At 46.2% G+C, this 13,877-nt stretch overlaps 6 protein-coding genes across 6 annotated transcripts; 5 read left to right on the forward strand and 1 right to left on the reverse strand.

The window, feature by feature from the left end:
- Positions 1-575: 575 nt before the first annotated feature.
- LOC6608822 (endoplasmic reticulum metallopeptidase 1) lies at positions 576-4,069 on the forward strand. Its single transcript, XM_032715724.1, has 12 exons — positions 576-664; positions 733-1,246; positions 1,303-1,477; positions 1,541-1,625; positions 1,787-1,907; positions 1,970-2,124; positions 2,181-2,564; positions 2,625-2,805; positions 2,863-3,047; positions 3,100-3,243; positions 3,307-3,798; positions 3,851-4,069. The coding sequence occupies exons 1-12, from the start codon at positions 641-643 to the stop codon at positions 4,016-4,018; spliced, it is 2,628 nt and encodes an 875-aa protein (XP_032571615.1). The 5' UTR covers positions 576-640; the 3' UTR covers positions 4,019-4,069.
- LOC6608823 (DNA-directed RNA polymerase II subunit RPB1) lies at positions 4,060-4,678 on the forward strand. Its single transcript, XM_002033501.2, has one exon. It carries the CDS (start codon positions 4,118-4,120, stop codon positions 4,586-4,588), a length of 471 nt encoding a protein of 156 aa, XP_002033537.2. The 5' UTR covers positions 4,060-4,117; the 3' UTR covers positions 4,589-4,678.
- Positions 4,679-5,590: 912 nt separating this feature from the next.
- Positions 5,591-6,382, forward strand: LOC6608824 (endocuticle structural glycoprotein ABD-4). The gene is made up of 3 exons (XM_032715726.1): positions 5,591-5,697; positions 5,760-5,969; positions 6,076-6,382. Exons 1-3 carry the CDS (start codon positions 5,686-5,688, stop codon positions 6,286-6,288), a joined length of 435 nt encoding a protein of 144 aa, XP_032571617.1. The 5' UTR covers positions 5,591-5,685; the 3' UTR covers positions 6,289-6,382.
- Positions 6,383-7,202: 820 nt separating this feature from the next.
- Positions 7,203-8,211, forward strand: LOC6608825 (larval cuticle protein LCP-30). The gene is made up of 3 exons (XM_002033503.2): positions 7,203-7,282; positions 7,341-7,849; positions 7,902-8,211. Exons 1-3 carry the CDS (start codon positions 7,265-7,267, stop codon positions 8,152-8,154), a joined length of 780 nt encoding a protein of 259 aa, XP_002033539.2. The 5' UTR covers positions 7,203-7,264; the 3' UTR covers positions 8,155-8,211.
- A 188-nt stretch (positions 8,212-8,399) lies between these two features.
- Positions 8,400-12,924, reverse strand: LOC6608826. The gene is made up of 3 exons (XM_002033504.2): positions 12,851-12,924; positions 8,599-9,552; positions 8,400-8,534 (listed from the first exon to the last, which is right to left on the reverse strand). Exons 2-3 carry the CDS (start codon positions 9,214-9,216, stop codon positions 8,448-8,450), a joined length of 705 nt encoding a protein of 234 aa, XP_002033540.1. The 5' UTR covers positions 9,217-9,552; positions 12,851-12,924; the 3' UTR covers positions 8,400-8,447.
- Positions 11,583-13,140, forward strand: LOC6608827. The gene is made up of 2 exons (XM_002033505.2): positions 11,583-11,912; positions 12,238-13,140. Exon 2 carries the CDS (start codon positions 12,544-12,546, stop codon positions 12,988-12,990), a length of 447 nt encoding a protein of 148 aa, XP_002033541.1. The 5' UTR covers positions 11,583-11,912; positions 12,238-12,543; the 3' UTR covers positions 12,991-13,140.
- Positions 13,141-13,877: the final 737 nt, after the last annotated feature.

Consider the following 13,877-nt stretch of genomic DNA (forward strand, 5'->3'; position numbering starts at 1 on the left):
CACATTTATGATATTGACATGAGTAATCACATTTCGCTACCTTTGCGGACTCGATATTATACCAAATATTTCGATGCCTACCACAGAAGTCCTTAATTTTCAATTAGACGACTTTTTCGGCCAACTAAGGTTTTGTATTCGTGTGGATTATATAAACCTTCCTAACTGACTGAAAGGAGCGGAAATTGCAGCCCTAGCTTTTTCCACTGCCAACCAGATGCGAGACAATAAATGCATAAATCCGCAATAGTCAACAAGTGCGATTACAATATGGGGCAAAGTCAGAGGTTATGATTTTTGGATTGGTTCGGTTTGGTTGGGTTTGCTTTGGGTAATCACGTCGTTGGCCCCTCGAGGGCCTCACAAGTTACGCTGGGTTTCCAATTTATCGATGGCATAGACGAAAGTTGTGTTCGCTATGTACGCATGCTGATACGAAAGCGTGAATAACACTCGCCATTACGCCATAAATATCGAATATCTTTATACTATGCTGAAGATATCAACCATATCGCACCATAAACCCGAGCCGCAACTTAAAATTGCGGATGGAGATGTCCGGCGAGTTAGTCGTGTGTCGGGAGTCGTGGAAGGTGCTCTTGCTTGGACGGTTCTCGAATCTCTTCAGAAGTAAATAAAAATGGGAGCCACTAGGGATGGCAAGGTGTGGTTTTTTAGACTGAATTTACTCGTTTCGGAGAGATAATTTATAATATTCCCCCCTTACAACAGCCGTCCCTTTCGGGATCTGAGAACCTGATAATCGAGGTGGACGAGGACAAGATCCGTTGCAAGCAGTATTCCTGGTACTTTGCACCCACCTACCTACTGTTCTGGGTGGGGCTCTTCTTCGCCGTCATATACCCACTTTTCCAGGCCTTGCCCACCGGAATCAAGATCTCCGAAGAGGCGGATAAGCCGGGACAATTCGTGGCCGAGAGAGCTCAGGAAATACTGCTGAAAATTAGTCGATTAGGACCCCGTGTGGTGGGTGATGTTGATAATGAAGTCACCGTTGTGAATTTGCTGCTCGCTGAAATCGAAAAAGTGCGCCAGGTTCTGCGAGACGATGTTTATGAAATGGAGGTGGAGGTGCAACGGGCATCCGGGTCCTACTTGATCAAAGGCCTAACGAATCACTATCAGGGTGTGCAGAATGTGATCGTTAGACTGAGTACCAAGAGCTCCAATAGCACCTCCTACCTTTTGGTCAATAGTCACTACGATACCAAGCCGGGTTCACCTGGTGAGTCTAATGGTGGACTGCATTTGGGATAGGCCTTCAAAAACTATTGTCCACAGGTGCCGGAGATGACGCTGCCATGGTTGTGGTAATGATGGAGGTACTGCGTCTGGTCGCCGTTTCAGGGAATCCCTTCCTGCATCCGATTATATTCCTTTTCAATGGCGCCGAAGAGCAGCCAATGCAGGGATCACATGGGTTCATCACGCAGCACAGATGGGCCGCTAACTGCAAGTGAGTTTGAGCCTCAGGCTGAGATCACAGGAATCTCTAACCCGCTTTTTGCTATCCAAACAGGGCTCTGCTGAACTTGGATTCCGCTGGTGCTGGTGGGCGTGATCTGCTCTTCCAGGGCGGTCCCAATCATCCCTGGCTGATGGAGGTAAGTTTCTATGTTTGTGCAGCTAAAAACTCCCCGAAAGTCGGCAACGCAATTGGTGATTCATATATTTGGGAATGCTCTGATCGCATTTCCGATATGGGTGCTGCTATATCACCCGTCTGGCTGCTGATCAATTAATCTAATCTTCCGCCTTATCATAGCATTACAGAAACAGTGCCCCGCACCCGTTCGCCACCACAACGGCCGAGGAGATGTTCGAGGCTGGTATCATACCATCGGATACCGATTTCCGGATCTTTCGGGACTTTGGAGTTGTGCCAGGTGGGAATCTATGGGGAGTATATACCTTTCAAACACCTTACTTAAGAACTATTCTCTTCCAGGCTTGGACATGGCCGGCGTATACAATGGATTCGTCTATCACACGAAATTCGATCGATACGCGGTGATAAGTCTCGATTCCCTGCAGAATTCCGGCGACAATTTACTGGCCCTGGTATGGAGTATTTCAAATGCCGAGGAAATGTACGACACAGAGGTGGGCTTCCTCTTTCGATTGGCTTTCGTCCATTTTTTATAGTAATCATTCAACAGGCACACGCGGCGGGACATGCAGTATTCTTCGACTTTATTGGACTGTTCTTTGTCCATTACCAGGAGTCGACTAGTTTGGCCCTGAATCTCTCCTTCTCGTTCGGTGCCATTTTGCTGGTCTGCCTCTCGTTATGGCGAATGTCCCGGGTTACTGGCCAGAGTATGGGCACCTATGCCGGCGTCTTTGGACTCCTATTCCTGCTAGCCCTTGCTGGTGTGCTCCTCGCCGTGGCATTACCCCTGCTGATGGCCACCTTCTATGATTGGGGAAATAGAACGTTGACCTATTTTAGCAACAGCTGGCTGGTCATTGGCCTCTACATTTGTCCATCGGTTATTGGTCTTGTTCTGCCAATGACCCTCTACTTGACGCATAAGAAGTGTGTAAGTATAGTAATTAATTAATTATTTAATTATTTTGCTATACTAAGCTATCCTCTGCAGAAGAAGATTCCCCATACTTACTACTTGCATATTGTGGGTCATGCGAACTGTGTCCTTTTGGCCATTTTGTGTTTGGGTGCAACGGCGCTTAAATACCGTAGTGCCTATCTATTTCTGATCTCTCTCATTTTCTACGTTGCTGCACTAATCATTAACCTATTGACCCGTCTCCATTGTCGCGGTAAGTTAGCTTTATATATTCCTGGGAAACTTCTAATGATTTATGCCACTACTTTAGGCTATCTGTGGTCCCTGGTGCTGATAGTTTTCCAGATTATACCCTTCATTTACCACGCCTACTTGTTCCACATGTTCATACTTATTCTCATTCCGATGACTGGTCGCTTTGGGGTCTCCACCAATCCGGATATACTAATCGGCGCCCTTTGTGGTTTTGGCACAATTCTGGCGTTATCCTTTGCTGTAAGATAGTTATACACATATTTACTATTTACTAGTAATCAGTTCCACTTAGGCTCCCCTAATCAATGTCTTTCGTCGACCGAACTGCATGCTGGGTGGCCTGGCACTGGTCATGTTCATTTTCTGCATGATTACCGTCTCGGATGTTGGATTCCCGTACCGGCCCAAAACGAATGTCATGCGTGCCGACTTCATGGTGAGTGGAATACTAATCAGCATCATTAGATAGATGTCTAAGTTCGATTCTTTGTCCGAACAGCAAGTGCATCGCAAATTTTTCGAGTACAATGGTTCTATTAGCCTCGAGGATTCTGGTTACTACTTCCATCTGGGGGATCGAAACAAAGAGGCACCTCTCCGCGATCACATGAACCTGACCAACCTGGTACGCCTGGGCGAGGATTGCGACTCCGAGCTGATGTGCGGTATTCCCTGCTACCGATATTGTAGTGCCCGGAAGCATGCACTTTGGCTTGATCGAGAGGAGCCCGTAGAACTGCCGTATCCAACGGTCTTGGAGTTCCTTAGCAAGACAGTTCTGTCCGGTGGCTATCAGGTGCGCTATGAGTTCCGGCTGACTGGTCCGCCGAATATGGGTCTATTCTTCAAGCCACTGGATGGTGTAAAACTACTCCGGTGGACGTTTGCTCCCGCAATGCTGGATAATCCGGCCACTTACAGGCCTCCTCTGGAGGTCATGTTAACCTACGGCATTGATAACACTCCCATCGAATTCTTCGTGGAACTTTCTGTGCGTATTTAATGGGTCGATCTGATAACCATACTAACTAATTGATTCTTAGAAGGACGATGGCAACTTCGATGAACCGGTCTTCGAGATGGGCGTCTCTGGGCACTATGTCAGTCCACATGACAAGCGGGATGCGCTGAGCCAGGAGTTCCTGGCCACACTTCCGGACTTTGCCTTCTCGATGGAGTGGCCGAGTAGCTACGAACGGCATATATTCTAGGATAGTAATAAGAATAAGCTAATAAGAATACCAAGTCATTGACACTCCCAACCCGAAAAACTTTTATTTTTCGGAAAATGGAAGGGGATCAAACATTGGATGCATTTCACAATGAGTTGCTCGGTCAACATTGGTGGGGGAAGAGCAAGTAGCAAACGGTTAAGGAACCATTTGTGCAAACATTACAGGGCATACTACGACGGCTCCAGTCAAAATGTGGGTATAAATAGTGTGGCCTGGACCAGCGAAAGACACACTCAGAGTTCAGCAGCTCTTCCGTCGATAAGCAACAGCCAGCCAGCAAACCCTAAAAGCCCACCAAAGCCAATCAACATGAAGTTCTTCGCTGTCCTCGTCTGCTTCTCCGCTGTCCTGGCCATCGCAATGGCAACTACCCAAACTACATCCCCAACCAGCACTCCCACAACGCCTTCATCGCCCACGACGACGACGTACACCTATACAACCTCCCCGTCCTACCCCACCTACACCTACACCACGGACACCACAACCACCAAGCCCATCAAGCAGCAGCTCCTGTCCCTGCTGTTCAACAAGAAGTCCGGATAGAGCCGCCCATCCGATCCACGATGCTGCCACTTGACACGATCCTCATCACCTGAATAGCCAAATAAAAACACCAAATACCAAAAAAACAAACAAGCGCCGTCTCTTGCTTTCACACAATACCGCAATCGAAGTAAACCATCTCACGTAGCATTGGGCGGTGGGTCATTTGGGGCTTCACTTCCACTTCCACCTCCACTTCGGCGGTAACTGACATTTGCTCAACTGGCAACGGAACGCCCCGGCCCAGTCATTACCGCCTTTTGGCCGGACCTGTTCAAGAAACATCTGCCCGGCTGCCGCAAAGGTCAAGCGGCACTTGCCACATTCAGTTAGCTGGCGAGTAAGTCAGTTGGCCAGCCAGACATGATCATGGTCAGGTGGCAGTCATAATCCCGCCAATGATGATCATCATCGGTTGACTCAAATGTCTAATGACTGCGCTGACAAATTGATGTAGGAATGCATCAGTCTGTCCCTATTCCTCTCACGCTGCCGAGGAAGAGTTATGAATGCCAAGCTGGTCATGTTCAACACGATCCGAGATGATCATAATGCCTCCAACGCCCCTCGCAATACAGGTGCACAGTGGGCGATGGCTAGCGAGGATAGTTAATAGTATTAGGTCAGCAAGCTATAGACGATGCAACTTTGCTGACTTAACTTCCAGCATAACAACTTAATGCTGTGGGATATTATATTTAACTATATTTATGTTTGTTCTAATGGTAAAGTAGAGTTCCCACTGTGGCTGTCATGTAGACAACTCATTCGACAAATTGCAGCAAATCGGATGGGTCGTGCACTTGTGGGTGGATTCGATTCGATTCGGCCCGGTCCGGTTCGGTTCATTTGCGCTCCATGGGAGATGGTATTGGCCTCCGACAAGAGCCACCTAAAAGAGGCTTCCGATCGGCGGGTCTTCAAAATGCTAGGCGTTCACTCGTTAATCTCCAGCTGCAATAGTGTCTGTGTGCAAAAGTTCAACCGATTTGGTATAAATATGCAAAGAGTCGCCTCTGTTGGCCACAGTAACGGATCGAGACGGAGTCGGAGCAGACGACCAGGACCCAGGATCACAGGATACAGTTCGGTTCAACATGCAATACACAGTAAGGTGGAAGAGATAAACTTTAGGATACTCCATGCTGATATCGCATCCGCGTGCTTTCAGCCGATCTTCATAGCAGCCCTGTTGCTCAGCTTGGCCCAGGCCAGGCCCCAAGTGAGAGGACAGGCGCCGGGAGAACCCATTCCCATCATCAGACAGGAGCAGGAGGTCAACTTCGACGGCTCCTACAAGTATCTGTACGAGACGGGCAATGGGATCAACGCCGAGGAGGAGGGCTACCTCAAGAATCCAGGCACCGATAATGCCGGCCAGGTGGGTGTAGGGGAACTCCATTCACAGTCGTGGCTGGCATTTTCAGGCTACCAGTTGGCCAAACGAACTGCCACTAACTTGCATTTGCCCTTTTACCGCTCCAAAGGTTGCGCAGGGTTCCTTCTCGTACACCTCACCCGAGGGCATTCCGATTCGGATAACCTACCTGGCGGACGAGAATGGCTTCCAGCCGCAGGGCGACCACCTGCCCACGCCGCCACCCATCCCGCCTGCGATCCAGAAGGCATTGGCCTACTTGGCCACCGCTCCGCCGCCGCCGCAAGAGCAGCCCGGTGGGTTCAACAACCGGCGTGGTTAGGTATCCACCTCGACTTCTACAATCGAATTACGTGGTTCTACTCAATTACAAAACGTGTGCGAATGAACAATAAAACTGACCATACAACAACAAATGCAGAGTGCCATTGTGGAATTTAATACTGGCTTAAGTAGACTTAATCAAGTGGTAGATGTGCAATCAAACTATGACGTCTTGCTATCTGAACTAATGTATTGATTTCTAATTTACTTTCGCGTTTGAATCGATTTCTTATGCGGTTGTAAAAATATTGGAAATTGCCTTTATTTAGATAAGATTTAACTCACTTGGGTCCAATTCCTTGACCTTCAACTCACCAAACTTCCTAAAGAAAGTAAAAGAAATAAATGAAATACATAACTTTTCCGTAGATTTTCATATTCGATGTATAATATCGGCCAATCTAATCATGCTTGTGATTAATATTATATTAAATGGAAATCATTACACTCATAGCAGACTTAATATTTAATCTTTTCTTCATAGTATAATAGTTACTCTATTCCAAATGAAAAGAATCTATTTATCCATTGACTCATCTCTAATGATCATTACAGGGCTTTCGATATTATGTTGCCTAGTTTCAGGCATTTGGCATAAATGAAGTCGAAGTGGCTGGGAATTGCATAATGTTTTGAAGAGTGGACATCGTCCGAATATCGTGGTAGTACCTCCAAGAAATTTCAACAGCCGGCTATTCCAGGTTGAGAACGCTGCAATATATCTCCATTGAATCGCTTCTATCGCTGAGCCATCAGATCGGAAAGCAGCCTTCCAACAAATTATGAATTAATCGCCTCGTAAACCAAGACGCTTAATTGATCAAGTCACCGGTCGGATCAGTTGCAATTAGACACAGCAATGCACTCGGAGTGGATGCTGGATGCTGCTTAGAGATGTGGGCGTATGGGGTTGCATCCGAAAGATATAAAGCTGGGGGCCAACGGCTAGATCTTTTCATTGCTCATCTTCGACGATGTGGCTGCGCGTAGCGGTGAGTTGGACTTACCTTACCTTAGATACCTCAAAGTTCAGTATGCATTCCAATGCAGATTGTTCTAGTTATAGCCCTCGTGGCTGCCGTTCTGGCCCAAAACGATGGACGGTATCGTCCTCCGCCCACAAGGGCGAGTGCCGGAGATGGTAGCTACCGCGGCGGTAACGATGGACGCTATCGCGGTGGAGGCGATGGACGATACTCGGGCGGCAACGATGGACGCTACGTGCACATGGACAACAAGTACAAGCACGACGATCGTCCTGGTGGGGATTACTCCGGCGATGCAGGGCGCTATGTGGGGGACAAGAACAGGGGTGGTGGAGGCGGTGGTGGCGGCGGTGGCGGTGGTGGTGGTGGATCCGGGGCAGGTGGTGGTGGAGCGGCAGTTGTAGTGCCGAGAACGTCAGCTAGGCCTCAACCAAGACCCACCACTGCACCGCCGCCAGCTATTGCCGATCCAACTGCCAATCTTCCCAAGGGACGTGGCACCGGCGAAGGAGGCAACGGATGGGCCATCATCCGCCAGGAAGACGATGTGGAGGTGGATGGCTATCACTATCTGTGGGTATTGTGTAACATTCAATGTGATGCATTTTAAAACCATGCTTTATAGTTGGGAAACGGAGAACGGCATCTTGGGCGAGGAAAGTGGACGCATCGAAAAGCTTACCGAGGAGGAGGGTCTGCGCTCCAAAGGATTCTACGAGTACACTGGACCCGATGGCATCCTCTACCGCGTGGACTATGTGGCGGATGACAATGGCTTTGTGCCAAGTGCCGCCCATCTGCCCACTGCGCCACCAGCACCGCCCTATGTGGAAAAGTTACTCGCCTTTTTGGAAGCAAATGCCAAGACGAAGAAATAAATCTGGATGTTACAAGTGTAAAAAGTTTAAATTGAATAAATTGATGTGCCATAGGAATATAAAGGTGTTTCAATCAAGAGTTCCAACTACTTTTATTTATCTACATTCTGTTTCTGAAGTCAGTATGTTGGTTTAATTATACCACATTGAATGAATCATCATAATAGTTCATTATGGGTTTTATTATGTTATGTATTTGAGCTGTGAAAAAATATTTAAGTACCTTCAGATTAAAAAAAACTCTGTTTATTTTCTTTAATTATTTATTGAACGCTATGTTGTCTGAAATAATTTTACTCCCCTTTGATTGGCAATGTAGGCAGGATTCGTTGTTGTATGTACTCCAGGACCTCATTGATGGTATCATGAATCTTGCCAGGCTAAAGGAAAGTAAAAGGAAAGTGCTTAACAATTCTAAAATTATAGCTTTTCTTGACCACTTACATCCTGCTCTGAATTGATGTTCGTTCTTGAAGGTTGCTGCTCCTGAGTGGGCTGCTCCACTGGCTCCTGAACAGGCTCCGTTTGCAGCGGGTATTCCCCCGTCTCCGGCTGACAGTTCACATGGCAGCCATCGTCGGGCTCCTGGTACTCATAGGCCTGATCCGTGTCCCATAGCTTGTTCTCCGTCAAGTAGCTGTACTCCTTGGTGTCTGGATGGGATTCGTCGCCATCTCGCACCCATTGAAACTGGATTATCTGCCAGCCGGTGCCATTGAAGTTAAAGTCGATCATAAATCGCAGATGATCTCGTGGCCCGAGGGATAGACCTTCACCGGCCTCCTGCACCTTTGCCTCCAGTTGGCGCTGGGCATTCCGGAAAATGCCGCTCAAATCGGAGTCATAGGGAACACCACGATCTCCGTAGCCGCCGTCATATGGCCTGGGATCGTGTCGGTACTTTCCACTATCATCCGGAATATACCAACCCGTGGCACCATGCAGGCGTGGGACATATCGGCCCGGCTTAAACGTGATCTTCGCCTGATCCTGATCCAGATCTGGATCCTCGGCCCTGCAAGCCGCGATCATCAAAAGTGCAGTCAGCAAGCGTGTGTCCATATCGACTACTTGATTACATCTGACTCGACCCCAATGCACCCGCTGGCCATTTTAGTTTGCGTCCCCGCCGACGATTGTTCTGCGGATAATAAATCGCGGTCTTTACGCCCAAGACGAGATTGTTTAGATGGCTTTAATATGGGCGCGACGCGGGCTGATTCGGTGGCTAGCGAATCGATATCAGCTCATCCGTCTAGAATTCTTTGCATACTAACAAGCCATTTGGAAACAACTTAGTGGGCAACTAGTTTGCATTGGCAGTAGCAGCGGATCGCCTTTAACCTTTCTGAGATGCAAGTCGACGCGAGGAGCCGGTTCAAGAATTGGGGGCGACATCTGCAGGAGACAAATGGCATTACTCAAGATGTGTTTAAATACCATAATTAGTTATGTATTAAGATATACTACGATTGATTGATAACATGTTTGTAAAATAAACAATTTCGAAGAAGTCCCATGAAGAAGTCATTCAAAATGTTGAATTAGTCTTATACATAACAACGAATTAATGTAATTTCCGTTTTATTATTTCAAAATGTTAGCCTTTTGTTTAGAAGCCCGAACTAAATCGATGCACGGCAGTCATTCACCTGTGGATTTAACGATTTGTGAATCAGCTGCCCGAACCCAGAAGAGATGATCCCCGAAAAAGACATTCAACTGCTCCATTCAATGAAGATCGATTGGCCAGACGAGTTTCAATTTGTTTACATTTCAGCAAATCCAATGGGATCAAAGGTAATTAGTGTCGCTTAAATCAAATTTAAGCCGCATAATAAACAATGAAACGCCCGTTTTGCTTTAATGAGTATTAATAACAACAATGGCTGTCAATCAATCAATGCATCCAATTCGATATCCATTAATCAATTGTCAGAGCCGACGATTTTGGTAATCACAACATCGCGGTAGATCCGAGTTTCTAGAATATCGAAACAATGTGAGAAATAAAAGGCAGCCACGCCCCCAAAACAAGGTTTATCGATTCGAACTCTTGAACTTGCGGAACCTTGCGCATATTTGGATTATTCAGACCGTGGTAAGGAAGTGACTCAAGTGAATGATGCTCCATGATTCATGGGGTTAAGAAACCCTGGTCACTCACTTAATCGATTCCAGACAATCGATGGATCATCGAAGTGGAATTAAAAATTCTATTAAAATTGCAACTTGTTGATAAGCCAACAGGTTAGCAATGCTCCCCCTCCTCAGCCACTCACTCTCTTTTTGTAACTCGTAGAGTCTGGTTTGTTTCGAGTATTTTAAATTATTCATCTGAAATAAATAAGGTGAGACTGCCCCTGGCAATATGGTGCGTAATTTGGTGTTTTGCGGGTAATTAATTAATCTTGTTTGAATACATACTCCCCCTGCCAAACCATTACTTTTCGTACAAATCGTCCTTCGAGCCGCAAATTTATGCGAGTGGGCAAATTATCATCACTTACAACTGACAATTGGCAACTATACGCGGTTGTTGTTGCCAGCAGACGGCGCCTGCAGTTAAATATTTAACGATAATTCTGCGGTCCAGCCAACTGGATTTATCTGGCATTAATGGATAAAGTAGGGAGTTCTGTGGAAGTGGAATTCCGCTGCTCAAAAAAATATCGAAATTCCATTGCGCTGATCTCATCTTGAAAATACCTGGTGAAATAACATCACATTTCTCTTTTTCGCACTTGTCAGCCTGGAAATTTATTTGCACGCGACTTTTCCTTTTATATACAAATTTATTTTATGATCCCCATACAAGAGCCGCAATGAAATTGCTTTGAAATTGATTTTACTTAGCATCGCCAAGGAGAGGAACTGAGTTGCCCAGCCGTGCAGGATTGATCAATAATTCGAGAGCTTTGAACCCGCCAACACTCGGGTTATTTAGTGGACCAAGTGTCCCGAGTGTCCCAGGTGTATCGTGTACCAGGTTTTTGGAATTTCGATATTATACAGCCAACCCGTATCTAATTACGACTCATTGTGATTGGTGATTGGTAATTTGTTTCATTGTTTCTGGGCCTTTGCTCCAGTTGGCGAGTCAGCCATTTGTGCAACTGAATTACAGCAAAATTTCGTTTTGTAAATTAATCCGTTTTGGGCAAAACAAATGGCCAGCAATCAATGGCATAAATCGCAGGTACTTAAAATGTGAATGCGCCGAGTGCTACCAAAAGCGATCCATCTATTGCCATTGGCATTATTCGGTGGCTAAACTGGCTTCATCTGCTACCAATATTTATAGACGTGCAATTCTGATTTATTCGCTCACAGCAGCTGACATCGCTCTGCCACAAAGTGTACTAATTAAACCAAAAATTAAACAATTCCCTGCCAAGCAAACAGCAAAATCGTCGAATAAATAAAGCAAAATAAAAAAACGCACAAAATCGCAATCTGAGAGGAGAAAAATGATTCTCGAAGCAATGACAGCGAAATGTGTGCGAAAGCCCACGCGAAAATGAGACTAATTTATAGGCATTGTTAGGATGCACAGCCTATAAAGATTTCAATTGTTGTGCGCCAAATGCTAAAGACGGTCAAAAGAATTAGGAGGTGAAGATTCCCGTAAATCATGCGCGGAGTCGGGCGGAGAGGTCTCTAGATTCCAAACAGGAATTCCGAAAAAATAACGCAGTTTTTGATTGCGATCTGCTGGAAAGCATCTTAAACAACTCAACGGTTGCGGAAATTAGGAGGTAGCTAGAAATTGTTATTAAATATATTTAAGATATTTGAAGTGAATACGAATTATATTTTATGTTATGTATATGTTATATGCTTTAGCATAATGAATGTTAGTTCAAAATAAAAATAAATAAAGTAAACTAAGCACTTCATTATGTGCTTAAAGATTAAACCGAAACGAAAATGTCGCCTTTTTGGTCGACTCGCTTATCAAAGTTCAGTTGAGTAAGCTTCTTATATGTAAGCCTTGTGAACCAGCGTCTCTATAGAACTGATTCTTTAATTGAATTATTAATGCATAACAATCATTTCATAGACATTTTACTTTCGTGATAGCTACTACGAGCAACAGATCAGGGCTGGAGAGCCACCGAGATTGCGTCAGTGACCGCACGGCGAGCAAAGCATGCTTTACTAGCATAATGATCTAATTCACAGCACTGCGAGAAAACGCCCTCCAAAAGCAAGAGGCTACATGGCCGTTTGAGATAAACTCGCATTTCGCTCGCATATCAAATGGGTCTTGGTGCAGTTGTGTATTCCCCGGCTTAATCACTGAAACTCGAACATACGAAAAACTCTTCACATTAATCGCAGTCCTCCAACTTCGTTAGCTGGCTGGGTAGTGTGCGTCCGGAGATCATGGGCAGCGGATCTGAACTCCCACTGCGGATCTGCATGGCCTGGCTGATCGCGGGTCTGGCGACTTCAGAGGCACTCCGGTGCTACGAGTGTGCCGATCAGGAGACGTCGTGCGGCTCTGCTGATAATCCGCCGGGAAGAGTGCGAGAATGCCCGAACTCAACCATGTGCTCGACCACCATGCTGACCACAATGGTGAATGGAAATGAGTGGATCAGGGTGAGGCGAGGCTGTGCCACCCAGGTGGATTTATACTTTGACTATATTGGGAAGCATTGGAAGGAGAAGTATCGATTGATGGACTTACCGGAGGGCTGCAAGAAGGAGAATGGAATGATGTACTGCAACTGTCGCGGAGAACTGTGCAATTCGTCACCAAATTTCCGGTTGCCGTTCGTGCTGATCTTATTGGCCCTGGTCTGCGGCAAAATCCTTCTTCCCGTCTAGTCGGCGACACTTTTTGGGGTGTGTTCTACCAGTTACCGGAACTATGGAACTCTCTAAGGCCACAAATATAGTTTTAAGCAGATTAATGATTTATGTGCGACAGTTTTCAAAGTTGAAACCTTGTCAATAAAGTCACTGATACCAAATAAACCCAAACAAACTCGTTCTGACATTGGATATGGATCGTAAATACCTGACAGATTTACATCTGACCGATCCGATCCGATCGGATGGGATATTGCATGGAATGTGACGCATCGAAGAAAGTGTGACATTTGGCAAGTTTGGGCTTTGGGACTCAAGGTCAATGCCAAACATACTATATAGATTCCGAGCGGGGCTAATAAAATAACACCAGCAGCACTCCTGCGCCGTGAAGATGTGACATCTTATGCGAATAGCATGCAAATCAAGTGCCAAGCGTTCGAGCATCACAAATCGAACTTGTAATTGATTAAAAAGTCATTTTATTTAAATACTTATTAAGTATTTGTGACTTTAATGAATGCCCCCATATAGATATCGCCAAAAGGCCAGAAATCGAAACGCCTCCGAACATATAACAATAACAGCACGCGCCGTGATTCACACAACGATCTGCTCGGCTGGCAGTGATCAGTGATCACCGCCCCGCCGATCTGCACTGGATCCCGTCTTGGGTCTCCGCATCTGGGTTCAGCGTACGACCTTTGGAGTGCACTGACTGTGACGCATTATAGATACTTGTGCTCGGCGTTCGGTACTCGGTATCCAGCATCCGATACCCGGTGTCCGGTGTCCGGTGCTTCGATACTCGGCGGTCACAAGACGCGGTGTTTTAATCACAGTTTATGTGGATGGCTATTATTAATCGTCATATGGCCAGCACTGTGTACTGGCAATCATTC

The sequence above is a fragment of the Drosophila sechellia genome, chromosome 2R (genome assembly GCF_004382195.2).
Source record: "Drosophila sechellia strain sech25 chromosome 2R, ASM438219v1, whole genome shotgun sequence".
NCBI lineage: Eukaryota > Metazoa > Arthropoda > Insecta > Diptera > Drosophilidae > Drosophila > Drosophila sechellia.